At 36.1% G+C, this 20,128-nt stretch overlaps 1 protein-coding gene across 1 annotated transcript in view; it reads left to right on the forward strand.

Annotated features, from left to right (window-relative positions):
• The window catches only part of CEP170 (centrosomal protein 170), an 80,889-nt gene that overhangs the window by 9,347 nt on the left and 51,414 nt on the right, over nucleotides 1-20,128 (forward strand). Inside the window, exons 2-4 of the mRNA XM_080918938.1 lie at nucleotides 10,605-10,749; nucleotides 11,571-11,660; nucleotides 15,014-15,092. Of these exons, the coding sequence (XP_080775064.1) occupies nucleotides 10,645-10,749; nucleotides 11,571-11,660; nucleotides 15,014-15,092 (274 nt within the window). The 5' untranslated portion in view covers nucleotides 10,605-10,644. The remainder of the gene's footprint in view (nucleotides 1-10,604; nucleotides 10,750-11,570; nucleotides 11,661-15,013; nucleotides 15,093-20,128) is intronic.

A 20,128-nucleotide genomic window follows, 5' to 3' on the forward strand; every position in this document is an offset into this window, starting at 1 on the left:
GGAAAAGAACTATAAAAATGGCGTATGCTTTTGTCAGTGTAACGTTAGTTTGAGTTTTTTATTGTGTGACTAAACACCATGACTAAAGCAACCTGGGAAAGAGAGGGTGTTTTGGGTACTTATCAGTTCATCAAGGAAAACTAAGTCAGGAAATTAAACAGGGCAGGAACCTGGAGGCAGGTGCTGATGCAGAGGCCTTGGGGGGCTGTTTACTGACTTGCTCAGCCTAGCCCAGGGATGGCACAACCTACAATGGCACAACCTACAACCCTTTCCCTTTAATTAGTAATTAAGAAAAGGTCTGCCTTTTCTTAATGTTTCAGTTGTGAAAATTCCAAGGGCTATTTTCAAAGTTCTAGTAAGTTAAATCTTAGTAAGTTATCTGTTGAAGGTCTTTTCCTTAGAGGTAGCATCATCTAAGTGTGCAATGGGATAGATGAGCAAGAGGCTACTTTTTAGTTTCTATGTCTTTTACATGAGTACTGATTCTATTCCCTCTCAAAGGCTGCATCTCTTTATTATTATTATTATTATTATTATTATTATTATTATTATTATTATTATTATTATTATCATTATTATTCACTTTACATCCTACTCACTCCTCCTGGTCATCCACTGCCACAATACTCTCTTCCTGCCCCCTTCTCTTCTTCTCTGAGAGGGTAGGACCCCCTGGGTATCTCCCCACCCACCCTGGCACATCAAGGCCAAGTGCATCCTCTCCCATTGAAGCCAGACAAGGCAGCCCAGTTAGAAGAACTATCCTATATACAGGCAGCAGCTTTTGAGATGGCCCACTGCTCCAGTTGTTTGGGACCCACAAGCAAGCTGCACATCTGCTACATATGTTCAGGGAGGCCTAAGTCCAGCCTATATATGCTCTTTAGTTGGTGGTTCAGTCTCTCAGACCCCCAAGGATCAAGGTTAGTTGATTCTGTTGGTCTTCCTGTTGACTTTCTATCCCCTTTGGGGACTGTAGTCCTTCCCTCTATTCTTTCATAAGAATCCCCAAGCTCCATCCACTGTTTGACTTGTGGGTGTCTGCATCCATCTGAGTCAGCTGCTAAGGGGAGCCCCTCAGAAGGCAGACATGCTGTACTCCTGTCTGCAAGCATAACAGTATCATTAATAGTGTCAGGGATTGGTGCTTGACTGTGGGATAGGTCTCAAGTTGGGTGGGTTATTGGTTGACCATTCCTTCAATCTCTGTTCCATCTCCGTCCTTGCATTTCTTACAGATAGGATAAAGTTTGGGTCAAAGCTTTTGTGGGTGGGTTGTTGTCCTTATTGCTCCACTGGGGATCCTGCCTGGCTACAGGAGGAAGGCCACATCTCTTAATACAGTTGCATTGAGGATAAACGTTCAACATGAATTTTGAAAGAAATACTATTTTAGTTACTTTTGTTCTTGTTGTGACTAAATACATAATAGAAAGAATCTGTAGAAAATTTTTACTTTTTTTTTTCTTGGTTTTACATAAGGTATAGTCCTAGCATGGCAGGGAAGGCCTGGTAGCTGGAGGGCCTACTCCATGGTAACAGGAGCATAGGGTCTGACTTCTTCACAAGTTGGCAGATTGGAAAGCAGAGAGCTGGGCCATAAACAGGGCAAAACTATAACACTCAAAGGCCCTAGTAGCCTTTGCCATCTAGGCCTTATGCTTTAGAAGTTTCATGAATTTCCCAAACAACATTCAGACACATGAGGCTGATGGGTGACATTTAAGATCCAAACTACAATAAATACCTTCATTTAAATTATACCAGAGAGCCAAAGAAATGAAAGGATATTCATGCTATGTAATGGTATGTACGGATTGAAATAAAATGGATAGGATGGGAGTTGGACAGGAGGAAAGAAATGTAGAATTGCAGAAAGTTCAGTTTATGGAAGGGAAACACATTTGTTTTATTGTAGTTAGAGTTGATATATGAGTTCACCCAGGGTCAGCATATCATTTCCTAACAATTAATTGTTCTTAAAATGACAAAGAAATAGCTCACTGATTTCAGCATTTACCAAGAAAATGTTAACATTAACATTTCCCTAATTGTAAATTATTAGATACGCATGCATATATTTTATCATCTTACGAATTTAAATCATGGGAAGAATTCTTAATGCCTCAGTCATGCAAGTGTGCAGCATTTTTTCTGGGAGGACTTCACTGAGGATTTAATGATTTTGTAAGTCAGTACCCTTTCTCATCAAATTGAAGTTTTCTTTTGAAAATGTATAATCAAGTTAAATACAACATGAGGAATGTCATCTAATTTTGGTGAACAAATATTAAGTTGTAGATGATATGTTATTTGTTCATATTTATGTTAACTGCTTTTGAAGGAGAGTTTTTGATTTATATCGCAGATAATAACTAAAATTTAGGCATTTATTCCAAAATAATGAATATGAGAAGGAAAGTATTTTCTCCATTCCCCTCCTCCACTTTCATAAAAATATTCTTACTACTGGTGTTTCATGTGAGCAGAGAGTCAGTATCTTGGTAGGAATCCAAAAACAGCACAGCTGCAGATTTATTTTTTTGTGAGAAACTGTACAAATGAGGGTGGGGATTTAAAGTAGATGAAGTTTCCCAAGAACATTTTTCATTCTCTGTCCCAGATCAAGTTAATTATACAGCAGAGTTGAAATGTTCAGTCCCCCCCCCCCCCCGTGTGTGTGTGTGTGTGTGTGTGTGTGTGTGTGTGTGTGTTACTTTCTCAAAGATGCTTCTTCTGACTGTCTGTATTAAAGAGTACCACCCTAAACTATTACATCATCCTTCTCTCTCTGCTTTATTTTTTTTTCTCTCTTCCACTGCCAGGGAAGCTACATTAGCCCATTCAACTATTTGTTTATTTTATTTCCTATGAGATTAGGTACTTTTTTGTCTTAATTCTCTACTTCCTTGTATCTGCAATATTTAAATTTAAAAGTGAAATGGATTTTTATCAAATTTCTAGAATGTTGGAGTATTCTGTGGAATTGATGTATACAACTTGTGTTCATTTCCAAGGAAACACAGGATTTTTAAGACAATGTTTGTTTCTTACTTATGAATTTCTTAGAAAAATGTTTAATATATGGTAAATGGCTAATAAATTCTATTAATATACAAGATCACAGTGATGTGCTTGCTTTTCAGACCATTTGTTTGATCCCTAGTCCATATGTGAAATGAAGCTATACCTATTTCTTTCATTTTCAAATACAGGGCATCAAAACCAAAGTGTTTAAGGTCAAGCATGTCAAGCATATTTTTGTTAGATGATGTCAGTGTCAGAATGAAAAAAGAATCTTTAGTTTGTGTATTTAGTTGTAGTTTTTCCTGTTTCTTTTAAATGCTTGCCATGATAGGGAAAAGCATGATACAAATTATAAAGTCTTATGGGCTAGTTCATGCAGTAGTTTATTACATTTGTTTAGTTTATGATTCTTACTGATGGTCAAAGGACAAATTTGAAATGTGAAATTTATCGCTTTATTGTTGTTTTTTAACCAAATCTCCGTTCTGTTTTTACCAATAAAGACTAAGTCAGATGCTAGGGTGAAAGCCTGCTGGCTCAGAGAGGCAGAGAGCACCCAGCCGACCCTCCTCAGTGGATATCCCAGAAGGAAATTTCCTTCTCACTCAGTCTCAAAACACAGTCTTCAAACCAAATGTCCCACTCTCCTACTTCCTGTGCGCCTCTGTCCGTCCTGACTGCCCCTTACTCTTTTTCTTGTATATTATTTATTCACTTTACATCCTGATCACAGCCTCCTTTCTCCCCAGGCCCACCCTCACATACCCATCTCCCCGTTACCCTTCCCCTTCTCAGAGAATGTTGTACCTGTGTGTTACCTCCTCAGAGATGCTTGCTCTGACTGTCTATGGGTACCACCCTGCCCTGGTACATCAAGTCACAGCAGGACTAAGTGTATCTTCTCCCACAGAAGCTAAGCAAGGCAACCCAACTAGAAAAAGGGGATCCGAAGGCAGACGACAGAGTCAGACAGCCCTTGCTCCAGTTGTTAGGGGACTCTCATGAAGACCAAGCTGCACATCTACAAATATGTAGGGAGCCTAGGTCTAGGCCATGTATGCTCTTTGGTTGGTTTAGTCTCTGTGAACCCCACAAGCCCAAGTTAGTTGACTCTGTAGGTCTTGAGGTGTCCTTGATCTCTCCAGCTCCCTCAATCCTTACTCCACTCTCCCACAACTCTCCTGGGAGGTTCTGCCTAATATTTGGCTGTAGGTCTCTGCAATCTGTGTCCATTAGGTTCTGGATGAAGCCTCACAGAAGACATGTACATATTCAGTACTTGTCAACTGGCTGCTTGCTTGCATATTGCCCTATAGTTGACTTTATTTAATCCTGTTTACAATTTTCAAGCAGAAAGCTCTTGGATTAAAGGCATGTGCTAAGGCTGAGCCATACTAAAAGCAGGTTTCTCAGTAAATAACAGTCTTGGGGTTCACATTGTGATCAAATATCTTGCAACATTTTGTTTCTCTTTGTTTAAAGTTTCATGTATCTTATTAGGAAAAACATATACTCTGGAAACAGCTACACAGTAAGTCAAGTCATTGCCTCTCATGCTTCCTAGTAACTTGAAAACAAAGTTGTCAAATGATAACATTTTATCATCAAATAAGGTTAGAAGAAAGCCCTTTCTGCTCTGAAGAGTGATAGTCCTATTGTGAGGCCAGCTATTTATCTCTCTGCAGGAGCAGAGATTGTAGGGTAAGATGAGCCTTATTCTGTGTAAAGCCATCTGGTGATGAATCAGCCAGCTGCTGCCTTGCACAACATAAGGAAGGACTATCTTAACATGTGGCCTAGTTCAAGTAATTCCATGCATTAATTATACACTAGGAATGTAATGTAAAAAAGCAAGGATTGGTTTGTTTTGTTTTTTGTTTTATTTTATTTTATTTATTTATTTTTTTTTGAGCATGGATTGTGCAGTGCTCTATATTCTGGTTCTATAACAATGCTATTGTTTATCTCAAAACTCCATTATAATCTAGAGCACTCATATCCCTTTGACTTCAGTTCTCAATTGAGTTATATGTAACTACAAGTAGCATTTTGAAAATGTATGTTTTAAATAACAATACGATAATGGGTTTTCCTTTGGCATTTTCTTTTTCTTTTTTTAATTTTATTGGATATTCTCTGTATTTACATTTCAAATGTTATACCCTTCCCCCCACCCCACTTCCCTTGCTCCTATCCCTCAACTTGCTTCCATGAAGGTGCTCCTTCTCTCAATCACCCTCTCTACCTTCGTGCCTTGGCTGGATGATGTTCTTCTTCCCATGAGGTTGCAAACCTTTCGGGTCCCCATGTTCAGTCTGATGTTTAGCTGCAAACATCCTCATATCTGCTTCTTTATCTTTGATCATTCTTTACTTCCTTCCCTGACTCTGCTCTTTCTCTAGCCCCTAGATCCCATTCCACATTTTTAACCTCTAGCAACCTCTTTTCCTTTCCCCCCAAAGACTCCTCTCCACCTCATAGTCCTCTCCTAGTCTCATGAACCACACATATGCAAAATTAAAATCTGGAATCCACATATGACAGAAAAGGTGGAATTTTTCTTCCTGAGTCTTGGTTACGTTCTCTTTAATATACTAATTTCCAGCTATATTCATTTTCTTGGGAATGATATGGTTTCATTTTTATGGTTGAATAAAATTGCATTATCTATATGTAACACATTTTCATTGCATTCATGTTTGGATGCAAAAATGAACTGTTTCCACAGGAATGTCCAATTTTAAAACTAATCTAGGAAGGTGAGGGTATGACTGTGATGCTAGTTAGGTTTACACCTGCCTGGCATCTAATGTTGGAATGTTAAACTGTTGTCATCTAACTGCTGAACAGCCAAGCCCTGTGTGACAAGGTAGCTGTAACAGATTGCTGAGGAGGAGCATAACTAGGAAGTAAGGGCCAGGCTCACTCAGTAACACCGTAGGTGACACTAGAGAGCTCCAGGCTACCTGCAAGCCAAGAATTCTAGTAGAGTTAAATACCCTCTGCTGTATATAAGATTTGATCTCTTACAGAGGTGTGTAGAGAAGTGACGGTGGTAGAACGAAGGAAGAAAAGTTTTCAGTTACAGTGGGTAAAAGGTTGTTCTAGGCTAGAACCTAGAGATGAAGAAACTATGGCCTTGAGCAGGCATTGGTGAGATCATCTCATGTTCCCATTCCAGTCTGGAATAAGAACAGCTTCCTGTTTCCATCTCACTTCCCAGCATTCTCTACAGGACTTAGTTCCTTGAAGCAAGATTCTTTTGTTTGTTTGCCCTAGCAACCCTGGATTTGGTAGGCGGCTCAATAGGTGTGTGTGTATATATTTAAGTGTATTATATTTTAGTCCATGTATACTTGGTGTAGCATTTAAATAAGTTGAACTTGTCTGTCTCCTCATCATCGACTCTTTTTCTAATGTTTTAGAATCCATTGTGTACTATCTATAGTCACATATGCAATATCAGAGCTTCTTGCTTCTAATGAACTATAAATATGTTGATCATTATCACCAGCCTCTCCTCATACTCCCTCCCCTAGCCATTCCTAGATACTACCATTATATTCGAAATATCTATGACAGCAACATTTAGTAATTTACATACCAGTGAGGTTTTATATTATTTCCTTTTTCTGTGCCTAGCTTATTTCATTTAACCTGAGATTCTCCATTTCCATCAATGCTGTGTCGAATGGCAGAATTTCATGCTTCATTATGGTTGAGCCATATTGCCTTCATGAGTACATGGTCACTTTGCTTGGTTTCTTTGCTGTTGGTGTTAGTGTTACAATACATTTGGGAATGTATATATTTCCCACAAATGTATCTCCTTTGTATATATGCCTGTGAATAGGGTTGCAACATCAGACAGTGGCTCTATTTTTTTAGGAACCCCCAGAATGCTTTTTATAACTGTGCTAATTTACATTCTCATTTGAGTTCCTACTAAGAACTACTTGTTACCTTTCAAGGTGTTTGTACTGTACCTATTTATTGGATTAAGGTCATAGTTCGTTGTGGTTTTGTCTTCCATTTCCCTGGTATTTGCTGCTGGACACTTAAATGTATTCTTTTTAAAAATACCTGTTTGGGCCTGTTGCCCATTTTGAAATTGCTTAGGAGCCCATAATTCCGGCACTCAGAAGGTACAGGCCTGAGGTCCCTGGGACAGTCTGCTTAAGTATACTGGCTGGATCAGGAAGATGTCCATTGTCAAACTCTGGTCTTTCCATGTTCTCTTACCACATACCTGCAAACACAAATATACCACAGATACATATACACATGATAGAAGAAGAAAGAGTACCCAAGGAAATGATGGGAAAACTGTCTTAGAGATACAGAGAATGTAGTTTTGTATTACATTGCATTTTCCAGTAGAAAAGATTGCCTTAGTCCAAAAATGAATGTAATACCTTAGATATTAAATAGTATGTTTGTATTTCATTTTAGGAAATGTGCATTTTCTAATTTTAAACTTCATACAAAGCCAAATAAGATTTGTAAAAAGCTATTTTAACTCTATCATTTTGTTATTATAATTATATAAATATACATTAAAATTATATATTACAGTCGTATTATTATTGTTTTGCTCCATAAATATTTAAAGACTGTCTTACAATAAATAAAAATTAAAGGGTGCTTTATAGCATATGAATATTTGTTTAAGCAGATTTTTCTACATTAAGAAGTTGTTCTTTTTGTCCATGTATGGTTCTAACATTTAGATTGCTCTGTTTAAGATGAATTGATTTCCTTTGATTATATCAGATAGTAGTTTTCAGTTGTGCTCTCTTGTAAAAATATGCAATTATTGACCTACTTACTATGCAGTGTTTTAAAGTTGTTCTTCTGTATAAATGGAGTGTGTAAATTATGTGATATATTTACAAAAATTTCCTTTAGTTCTGGTTCTCTATTGACTTGACCATGGAGACTATTTTAAAATAGAGAAAGAAATGCTGCAATACCAGTTTGATAGAAAGTATGTGTAAGACTAAGATCATCTGCACTAAATAGTTGGGTGATTGGGAGACTTAATAAACCACATAAACCAATTAAACTGATTAAATAAGCTGAGAAAGTAATAAGACTTGATTATTTTAGCTTCACGAAAAATTATTTGCTTATTTTGGTAAAAGTTGTTTGTGTCAGTTATGTGTAGGTGACTGTCAGCTTGACACAAATTAAGGTCACTTAGGAAGAGAGAACCTCATTTGAGAAAATGCTGCCATCATACTGGCCTTAGACAAGCTTGTGAGGCATTTTCTTGATTGGTAAGAAATATGGGAGGGCCTATCCCACTTTAGACAGTGCCACCCTTGGGAACGTGGCCTGGATTGTATAAGAAGACAAACTGAACAAGTCAGGATTGCACATTCCTCAATTGCTTTAATGCAGCCTGTAAACCAAATAAACCCTTACCTACCCAAATCGCTTTTCATTATATTTTACCACAGTAACAAAACCCAAACTCAGACAGTCACATTTAACATAAAGCATATAGGATTCTTACTAGGACATTGGACAGTGGCCTTTAGTGAAGACACCTATTTTATTATAGAATGTTTGTTTCCATTACAGTAAAGTTTACTTCCTAGTCAAGGGTAGCAAAGTATAAATCTTAGGAAAAGCTGAAAGTATTCTTTGGATTCCCACAAAAGTTGAGTAGATGGTATCATGACACTAAGTCTAGGAGAGGAAACTCGGACCATGCGTGTGCCTGTGGTCATGCAGAGTCAAAGTGGTAGAATAGGATTCAGAATAGGATTCAGACTCAGAAGTCTGAAATTGTTAGACAGTGCTGAATCCCATAGGACAGTCATTGTTAACAGCTCAGTCTGCAGGTCCTTGGGTGTCCCTAAAGGCAATCTTTTCAAGGGTAGGGTCCATGGGACCAGATGTCTTTAATGATGTCAAGGGACTTTATGCCTCTTGTTGCATTTGTTCGTACACATGACACAAAGACAACTGTGGTAAACTTAAGCTCAGTAGCACAGATCAAGGCAGTGGACTAGATTGTGTTGTACATCTGCAGTTGAAAACAATTTTGAAAATCCACTAGTTTTACCTAAGATTATCTCCCAAAATGGTAACAGTGGGTGACTATGTTAAGTGTAGACCTTGAAGTACACTTTGTAGTGTTCTGCAGGACTAAAGGAAGTACTTACAGAGTGCTTTCACTCTGCCAGACTACTATGGCTGTCTCCAGGAAAATAAGTTGTATCACTGTGTGACTTGTAAGCTGAACTAGGCCCATGCTTTCATCAAACATCAGTTGTACTTCAGTGAATGGCAGATTGCTAAGTAGAACTAAGTATTTGTCAAAATGAACCCAAGAAAAAGTGGCAGGATTTTATTTTCAGTGATAAAATTTTAGGTGTCAGGGATGTAATTTAAGATGATGAATTCTGTCTGTGAGCTTAGTAGGTCCCTAATATTTAAAGACTTTTCTGTTGACATGGGTAGTGATATTTAGTAAATGTGTTTTTAAAGTAGTATAAGAAAAACATTCAAGTATTTGTAAGTTCTACATAATTCTAAAAACTGTTTTTCAAATGACCAATTTATAATGTTATAAAAGCCCATCCAAGTGGAAGGTGAATTTGTGCATAACTGTGTGAAAGGCTCATTGGTACAGTTTCCAAATTTCATATAGTCAAGAAACTTTGGCTTTGTATAGTTATTTGTTAGTATCTTTTAAAATTCCCTACAAATATTGTAAAAGACTTAAAACTCATTTTTCTATCACTCCAAAATCAGGTTTTCTTTACATATTTCTAGTTTAAAATTATGGTGGGAGAGTAATGCAAGAAGGTAGGAATTTTTTTATTAATCCAGATGTTTAAAAGATAACCCATATTTTAAGTAGTGCTATTTTTTCCATTGTAGAGAGGGTTTTTTAAACAAGTATTAGTAATTTTGAAACTTTATTTTTCTTTTAAATGAAATAAATACCAGTTTTTTTTTACATATATCATAACTCTTATAAACAAATACTTCTAGGGATCTCCCTGTTTTTTAAGTATTAGAGACTACTAAAAACCAAAAGTTTAATAATTACTACTCTAGGGAAAATGTATTGAGAAAGTAAAGTAGCACCTCCCACCTGTAATCCCAGCACTAAGGAGGCAGTGGAAAGTGGATTGGTCTAATCTGAAGCTATCCCACTCTATTTAGCAAGTTGCAGGGAGAAGGGAGTGGGGTGGGAGGAGGAAGGAATTGAATTTTTATACTGTGGTGTCTTTGGGTTGCAGTTACCCTAGTTAGATATCAAATATACTGTATAAATTTCAGTCTTTCTCATACTGCTTTTTCAGCAAGGCATGTATTTCTACAGAACAGATTGTTATGTTACACTACTATGCATATTTACTTTGAAATTACAGGTAGAGTCTAGAAGCCTTTTAGACTTTTAACTGGACTATGAGTGGAGTTTTCTGGATCATGACACTGCTGAGAATGTGGTACATTGGGTGAAAATGTTGAGGGCAGTTCTGTTTGAGGACTACTTACCGGGCTGTTGACTAGATACTGATGAGTTTCTATTGTGTTCTTGTTCACATCTGCAGGATGATGTAGCTTTGCTAAAGATTCAGAAGCTAAGCAGAAATGAGCTTAACATCCTGGTTTTTGGTGAGCAGTGGAGGCACTCGCCACAGGCTGCCACGAGAAATGATTTTTGTTGGAAGAGACGACTGTGAGCTCATGCTTCAGGTGATGTATCAGCCTTCTCTATGTGCAAGGACTAAGCTTAGTGGGAATAAAAACGTTTCTCCTTACAGAACCAGAGATTCAGTCAGAGGTCAGGTAGACTTCTTACAATTCAAATTTACATTCTTTTGTTCACTAACTCTCATGTTAGCTTGATAAATTTTCACCCTGGTATTACCTATAACAAATTCTGTGTTTTGAGGATTATTCTTTGAAAAATGAAAACTTAGAATAAAGAAGTATGTGTAAGAGAGAGAAGTATGTATAGGTACACTCACCTGTATTTGTAAAAAAAAAAAAGTTTCTAATAACTCCAATTTAAAAATTCACATTTTAAATGATAATTTTGTTCATAACATGTCACACTATCATCTTTTTATTTTAGTATCTAAGTCTTTGGGTTTCTTGTGCAATTTGTGTTATAATATTCAGTAGTAAAGAAAGAAATCCTGCAAGGTAGCAGTTCTTAACAATATTCACTGGGTACCTGGGCATTTGACAATTTTTAAACAATACGTACTTTGATACACTCAACAAAATTAATTAAATTCTCAAACAAAATAAACAAAATAAATTATAATATGGAAGTGATACAAACATTCATTTTAAATATTTAGCTACTTTCTTTGTTTAGAAATAATGCAAAATTTATGGTGTATCATAACACAGTTTAAATTTTCTTTAATCTACTTTTTTGATTTATCTCTCTATAAGCTGTCTATTAATATTGTATGTATAGGTAAAAATCTTTTCTGTTACTTTAGTATTTTCTTGTAATTTAATTGTAAGCTAATTTAAAATTTAGCTTAACTTTTTTCTTTTAGTCCCGTAGTGTGGATAAGCAACATGCAGTAATCAACTATGATGCGTCTATGGATGAACATTTGGTGAAAGACTTAGGCAGCCTAAATGGGGTAAGTTACCAGCACTTTTTACTTTGAATACTTGATTAATGTGAATAAAGTTTCAGTACTTGTTTGTATGTTTTCCCTTTTCTTTAGTTTGTGTTTCCCTTCTAAATATTTGAAAGGTGCAGAGTACATTAAAGTCATATGTAGAAGCAGCTAAGGAATAAATAGAGGAGATAAGAAAGGCATTTAGTGATAAAGATTTTCTTAAGAAGACACTGAAGCTTAGCCTCAACATGCACCTGCAATGAATGTGTGGGAGAACAGAAAAAAGGCCCGGAAGTAAGAATGTGGAAACCATCTTTGGGCACAGGAGATATGCTCTTCATTTTAGAAAGTAAGATGGAAAAGGTAGATTGGATGCCACACACTGGAGTGGGGAAAAAACAAGGGATGTAACCATTTTCCTTCTTTTCTTTTCTTTTCTTTTTTTTTCTTTAGTCTCTAGGTATTTTTTGTAACTGTGGTAGATTTTTTAAAATTTTCTTCTGATGTTTCTACATTTTGCAGAATGAAAATAATCACAGGATATGAGAGAATATTGATGTACTGAATTATTTCAACTTCTTAATTTTCCTTTGGCTCTTTGAGACTCTGTGACACTTGAGTGCTGGGAATGGAACCTGCCTCTTCTAGAAGAGCCTCCAGTGCTCTTTAACATTAAACTATCTTTCCAGTTCACTATGCTTTTAATACTTTAGAAATTCTAGAATTTTTAACATCAAAATTAAAAGTAATGTCAGAACTAGGGGGAAACAGAGAAGTACTATTTGTGAGCCCAGTTTTAATTGTAAAAAGTGGTATAACCTTGGAAAAATTACTTAATCTCTGTTCCTCAGTTTTTGAAAATAGAAATAAAATTATGCCTTACAGTTTGCTATAAAGATGAAGATAAGTAAATCATTTTAAACATTTAAACCAATATGCAGTAACATTTAGAAAGTTGATTTATTGTTATTATTATTTAGTCATTTAAAAAGGGTAGCTAAGACAGTTTTACTACTCAGGAACCTATAAACTTGTCAACAAATCCATTGTCATACATACATTGTTTTTTAACTTTATTTTTAAATTGTGTGTGTGTGAATGTGAGTGAGGATCCCCACAGAAGCCTGAAGAAAGCTTTGCGTCCCTGGAGCTGAAGTTGCAGCTGTTTTAAGTTGCTGGATCCTCACTACTCCTCTACAGGAGCAGCAGCACTCTTACCCACTGACCCACTGACCCAGCTCTCTTGCCCTCATTATTTTATACTAAAACGAATTTAACCCTCTGTCTCAGTTTATTCAAGCCACCACACCCTCTAAACTGAACATCAAAATATTACTTGCATTCTTGCTCCTTTTACCCCATCACAAAATATATTTCCCAGGGACCTGAATATATGTTTTTACCACCAGAAATGTTATTAAAATAAGGCAGAGAGAATTGAAACTTGTTTTCTTGCTGCACTTTGGTGGCCCACGTTTCTGTGAGCTTGTTGAAGCTTCTCTGTGAGCCCATTATTTTCTGTCCGTCCTTTTGCCTCCTTTGAGCACTTGCCCTGTTCCCTACCATGTCTACCACATCCTACTCCTGCATCTGTTACTGTGCAACTGCACAGCAGCCTGCATTCTAGCCTGGGCCTTTACTTTCCCCTTTTCAGACTCGAGTTCCAAGAGGAGATACGTTCAGTACCCAGCAGACATAAAAAGCTGGGTGTGATTACTTGGATGTTTGTAATTCCAGTGCTGGGGAATGAAAACAAGTGATTTCCAGTATTTGCTGGCCAGAAAACCTAGACAAACTTCATCCCAGTGAGACACACTGCCTCAGAAAACAAGATAGATGGGCTATGAAGAGCACTGTCTGGAGTTGACCTCTGGCCTTCACAAGCAGGAACACTGATTTGTGTGTGCAGTTGTGAAGACACACACACACACACACACACACACACACAAAATTATGTTTTTGGGAAATACAACATGGTCCTTCTTATTGAATGAGTCTGATTAACAGAATGAAAACGTCCTCGTTTCTTTTTGTCCTTAGAAATACTCTTTTTCTCATTGATTCTGGGTGAAAGAAAAGTGAGCTAGAATTGTCTTCATTTCCTGGAGAGACAGTGATAATTTTGTCTACACTATGATTATATCATTATTGTTATATTCTACAGTTCTCCTGTCTATTCATTGTTTGATTGAGTTTTGCTTTTTTGTTTCGTGTTTTCCTGTCTGTTTGCATCTATGAACATTTAAACTGAATGTTTTCAGCTGTCCTCTAATAGCCCAACCAAAAGGAAAAAAAAACCCTACAAAGATAATATCTCCAGATGTCCTCTTGGAAAGCCGATGTAATGTGTCAGGCACTGCAGTAAGAACCTGCAGGATGACAGAGATATGATTTATGTCTCCTGCTATTTTTTCTGTCTGGTCCTTTCACTGCCATTAGTGACCATTGAATACTTGAGATGTGACTAGTCTAAGGTCCAAAGGCTTAAACACACATACGAAATACCTTACTAACTTTTACTTCTTGAGATATTATATTTTAGTACACTGGATTAAATTTAAAATGCATTATCAAAACTAATTTTAATTGTTACAAGCCTACAACAAATTATAAGTAGTGTATATTGTTTGATTGGGAAATTAGGGCATATTTCTCTTGGATAGTGCTGTTCTAAGTAATTATGCTATTTGTCTTGTTATTTTGGTAATTTTTAGTAGTTACAAGTAATTGAGTTAAGATAAAACATCATGATGAGGATATAGCAGAATTCCGATATATAGAAAGAATCCATTCACTAAAATACCATATGTATTTTAATTTTAGCAAAGGTCCAGAAATCCAATATGACAGTGGTAAAGTAGCCCACAAGATTGCCTAGTAGTTAGAGATGCTTGCTTATAAACCTGATGGGCTGAGTTTAATTCTGAAAACTGGTGGAAAGAGAATTCCAACAAATTGTTCTAACCTTCACATGTACAGTGTTGCACAATGTATACACACTCACACACACACACACACACACACACACACACACACACACACTCACACTCTCACCTTCTCTCTCCTTAAATAAATAAAGTAGTGAAATGTTTTAAGTCGTGTTTCTTTGACTTTGGTATGAGATTTTTTTGGCTTCATTTTAAGACAGATTCCAAGTGCCAAAATTCAACCTGAGACCATTGTACTCTTTGTATTCCCAATAATATTTACAAAAGATCTAGTATAAAGTAAGTATTATGTTGTAGGATGCTTGGCATGTGATAGGGTGCAGTTCACAATAAGTATTTTTGAGTAGTAGGTTGATGAATTTGACTAGCATATGAGAATTAATACTTTATATGCAGAATAACCTTTTTTCTTTTTCCTTGTAGACTTTTGTGAATGATGTAAGGATACCAGAGCAGACTTACATCACTTTGAAACTTGAAGATAAGCTGAGATTTGGATATGATATCCTTACATAATTTGGTGCCTTTATTAGGATGATTAAAGATATTTACTACGCCACAATTTGATATCTTGTGACATAAGAATTTATAGCACTGGGTATTTATGCTTACTGTTTGCCTTCAGTCAGTTTGTTCCTGGATGATCCTGGAAAGCTTGGTAATACTCAGCTGTTGCCCATCTCCTTCAGTGGTGCTACTTGACATAACTTGGTGTGAAAGAATAGAGCTCGGAGGATACTGTGAGTGTCACAAGCACTGCCTACCTAGGATTCTTGCCAGGTGAATTACAAGGGCCCAAGCCAGTCTCTCAGGAGGATAGAGACATTAACCTGCCCTTCAGTCCCATGTTATACTGCTGGTTTAATTAAAAGTTTAACAGTGTTTATGTTTTCTGACACCAGTATTACATGACTAGTATATTTTCATTTTATGTGTATTCAAATTTTTGTTTAAAAGTTGGGACAGTTATATGATTTTACTGTACTGTAAAGAATAGTGTAAAGGAACCTAGTAAAATGAAGTAATAAGACTAAACAATTAAAACATTTCTATTTGTAATTAATTAAAATAAAAACATCTTCAATTATGTTGAACATTTTTCTTAAAATTTAGTTTTTAAAGATTTACTGAAACTCAGATAGTTTAAAATGCTAAACATTAGCATCTGGTAGACTTAGATCATTTTATCAAAGAAAGTAGGCTCAGAAGATAAGTTGATATTCAAATGTACTATCACATATAACAAAAGATAGAATTTTTAAAGTTTAAAATTGGGACTGGAGAGATGGCTCAGTGATTAAGAGCACTGACTGTTCTTCCAGAGGTCCTGAGTTCAATTCCCAGCAACCATGTGGCAGCTCACAACCAGCTGTAATGGGATCCAGTACCCTCTTCTGGTGTGTCTGAAAACAGCAACAGTGTACTCATATAAATAAATAAATCTTTTAAAAAAGTTGAAAATTTAAACTCGAATAGTTTTACATCACATATTTTACACTTATACTTGAAAATCTGAAAAAATACATTAATTAAATACTTACTTGTTATGTATTTTAAATCTTTTAAAAATATGTATGGTGTGGATGGTGAGATTGCTTAGCTGGTAAAGTTACATGCTGCCAAGTCTAGCAACAGAGATCAATCCACAAGTCCTACACAGTGGAAAGGGAGAGCAATATGTTGTATGACCACTACACAAGTACTTGGTATATATGCATGCACAATACACCAAATAAAGAAATGTTTACATTACATATTAGATAAACTAGTTAACAGTTATCTTTAACCAGTTTAAGTGCTATCAAAACTTGACAAACTTTCTATACAAGTACCTCCTGCAATTAATTTACTGTTAGCTGTCTTAAAACAAGAACAAATCCTAAGAAATTCAGATTTTAATAAAATTTTGTAGTTACCTCTGAGTTTGAATTCCAAGAAACAATAGGAAATTCAGCAGAGCACACCTTTAGCCCTAGCTTCTCTGAGACTGGGAAGGGAGATGACCTGCCATGACATGAGAGAGCTTCCAAGAAGAATAGGGGCAAGGCAGGAAAGCAGTCAGCTTGAGGGGTGGCCCAGACCTTTGCAGATTGCAGACTGTAATCTATGAACAGCAAACTAACCTTCTCCTGCCCCACAGTCAACTCACACCTCTAAAGTTGGCTAGGGCCATTAAGTTTGCATCCCTAAGTAGTTCCTCAGAGTCAGAGTCAGTATTGAGCCAGCACTGCTGAAACGGACATGGCAGACATTTTATTCCATAGGACAGAATTACTTTAAACCATTTATGTGACAGCTATATTTGTTTGTGAGGAAATTGTCATGCTTTATTCATATATAAAATTAAGTTTGTAGCCAATCTCAAATACTGTACTTTGGAGAGGAAAGCTCTGACTAATAACATGTTGCCTTAATGGAGAGACAGTTTTAACATAGTATAAGATTTGAGCTAGAGAACATAATGTATATACTATACATCTGATTTCTGACTAGAGAGGTTTTTTTTGAAAAGTATGAACTCAATAAAATATTCCGTTTTTCAAATCAAAGCAGCAATTGATAAACATACAGAAGTGTGTGCTCATTTGCTTCCAAGTTGCCAAGTGTACTTTTGGTGGTCTCAGATATATATACTAAGTAATTTTAGTCTTCCAAGATGTCCTGCAACTTTGTGACTATTTATTCACTCCCCATCCCTGCAATTCCTTCTGTAACTGCGCTTCTACCCTCTCCTTCCTTCCTACCCAACTTTGAGGGTTTTCTTTTAGGTCTACCTGCCATCTGTGCCCCCACTGAATCCAGTTTGTGTCCTAGTTAGCTAGACTTGGGAGTGGTATAATTAAGCTACCTGGGGTTGTATCATTTAAAAAAAATTCATCATCCTTTTGCCTGAGCTCCCTGAGTGCTAAGAATATATAGGCATGTGCCACCATTTTTTCTCAATATTTTTAATATCTGTACAGAGTTCTTAGTTTCAAATATAGTTTGCTTCTGTTGTTACCCCTTACAGTTTTGCATCTCAGTGTCCTTTTCTGCTTTCATATCATAAATCTTCTATTATCATCCTCTACAGTGCCACTTACTCCACTCTCTTCATCTTCTCTCCAGTTTTACTACATGTGCCATTACCCTTTCTGCCCCTCCCATATACAAACACATGTCCAGTCTATTTAAAATTGACTGTAAAATACTTTGGGTAACAACTATTTCTAATTCTGCCATAATTCTGCCAGTGTGAGATCAAGGAAGGCCTTTTTGTGGTCTATTATTCCAGCATCTTAAATTTTCATTGAAAAAGTCTACTTCCTTGATTGTAGGTGTATCACTAGGAATTTTGTTTTGGCAAATAGATGGAATGTTTTTCCCCCTTTTTTCTCAGCAATTGCTTTTTTAAACTTTATTTATTTTATGTATATGAGTACACTGTGGCTGTCTTCATACACACCAGTGGAGGGCATTGGATCTCATTATAAATGACTGTGAGCCACCATGTGGTTGCTGGGAATTGAACTCTAATACCTCTAGAAGAACAGTCAGTGCTCTTAACCTCTGAGCCATCTCTCCAGCCCATAGATTTTTTTTTGTTGTTGTTGAGTATTAAAACCGTACTTTTTATATGTTGATTTTATGCCCTACTACTTTTCTGAAATTGTATAAAATCTGAGTTATTTGATGGAGTCTGTAGTCTGTTGGATATAGAATCACCACATGTGCAAATAGGAAGAATGTGACTTATTCTTCTGTGAACACTGTGGCAAATAAGAATGTAGAAAGTGCTACATTTATCGCATTCTGGATTTTAGAGAAAACACTACATTTAGTTCTATTTAGTAAAATAGTAGCATAGCATTATTGTATATGCTATTTGCTATTTTGAGTTAAAGATTTGTTTAAAAGATAGTGTATTCACAGGATATCTTAAGGTCACAGCTCTTACGAATCACTTAAAACTAACATTTTGCTTTGTTCAGACATAATTGTTTTAAGGTAAAGTCTAAAAGCACATTGCCAGTATACAGCTGAGGTTTTGTGACCCTTTAGATGAATATGTATTGAATAAGTTGTATAGGGATGGTTTAGATTAGCTATCATTGTCTTATAAAACACTGAGGAAATGAACTTCAGAAATTATTCATGTGATTTACAGATTTAGGCCTGTGTTTTCCAGTATACCCCCAAAAGTTTTAATTATTCTTTTCTTTTTCAACTTTATTTAAAAAAAGAGATACATGTACAGATTTTTAAAGGCATTTTGGCATAACACTAAATGAATATATTTTTGTCAGTACTTAATTCTTTTAGAAGTTTGATAATATGCATTGAAATCTACTAATTACCATAAGTATAAAGTACATGTAGAACAGAATGTAACATTGAAACAGTTTTCTTGAAAAGTTTTAATTTTTAAATAAACTTTAAAATTTTTATAACTTACTGACATTATGAGTAACTGCATTTCTATCATTTTCTCTTGACTGGCAAGTTGAAAACTACTTGTGAAAATTTACACAACTGAGAAGATACAGCTTTTAAGGTATAAAAACTGGACCCACGTGTCTAGTTGGTTTTCTGTTGTTGTAAAGATGCAACATGACCAAAGCAGTATATAGAAGAAAACATTTAGTTGGGCACTCTTACAGTTTCAAGGGATAGTCTATGACCATCATAAGCAAGGAGCAGTTCAGGAGACAGATAGACCATGGCACTGGAACAGAGGCTGAGAGCAAGTTGGTGGCAGGGGCCATTTCATTCAAACCACCCCAACATAGCAGTCTCAGATCTCACACACAGAAAACAAAATATTTCAACATAAGAAAGAGGACTCCTGTCATTCTTTCTGAGATGAAGTTTTAGATTGGGGTGGGGAATAGGGGAGTAGAAGGAGGAGATACCTTAAGGAAAGCCCTAAGGCAAAGATGTTCATTTGTCTCTAAGAGGTGGCACTACAAAGTCCTCACAGTCATTTTCATTCATATTCATTCATGTTTTCATCTGAAAATACAGGAATCACTGTCAACTGTCATTACCATTGAAAAGTAGTTGTGCTGTGAATTTTCTTTTAAGCTCTTAATTTTTGAGGCAAAAAAAAAAAAAAAATTGCTAGGGCAGTGGTTCTCAGCCTTCCTAGTGCTGGGACCCTTGAATATATACAGTTCCTCATATTTTTGTCACCTTTAACCATAAAATTATTTTCATTGCTAAGTCATAACTATAATTTTTCTGTTGTTGTGAATCATAATGGAAACTTCTGATTTGAAGGATCTCTGATGGGGTTGCAACCCAAAAGTTGAAAACCACTGCAGTAGATGGTTTTCATTAAATGTTTAGATATATGTATGTGTCTATATGTAACAGCAAATATGCATATGGCAAAAAAGAAAGTTTACAGTTTGGAATCATAGAAAACTTCATTGTTGACAGGAACTTCCAGACAGGATTCAATGACTAGATTCTTTGAGAGCACAGGATTCTGTCCACTCACTGAATTATTTGTTGCACAACAGAGTTTAGTGGAATTGAATAGAGTTGTTTATAGGT

This window comes from Micromys minutus (genome assembly GCF_963924665.1).
Source record: "Micromys minutus genome assembly, chromosome: 1".
Classification (NCBI taxonomy): domain Eukaryota; kingdom Metazoa; phylum Chordata; class Mammalia; order Rodentia; family Muridae; genus Micromys; species Micromys minutus.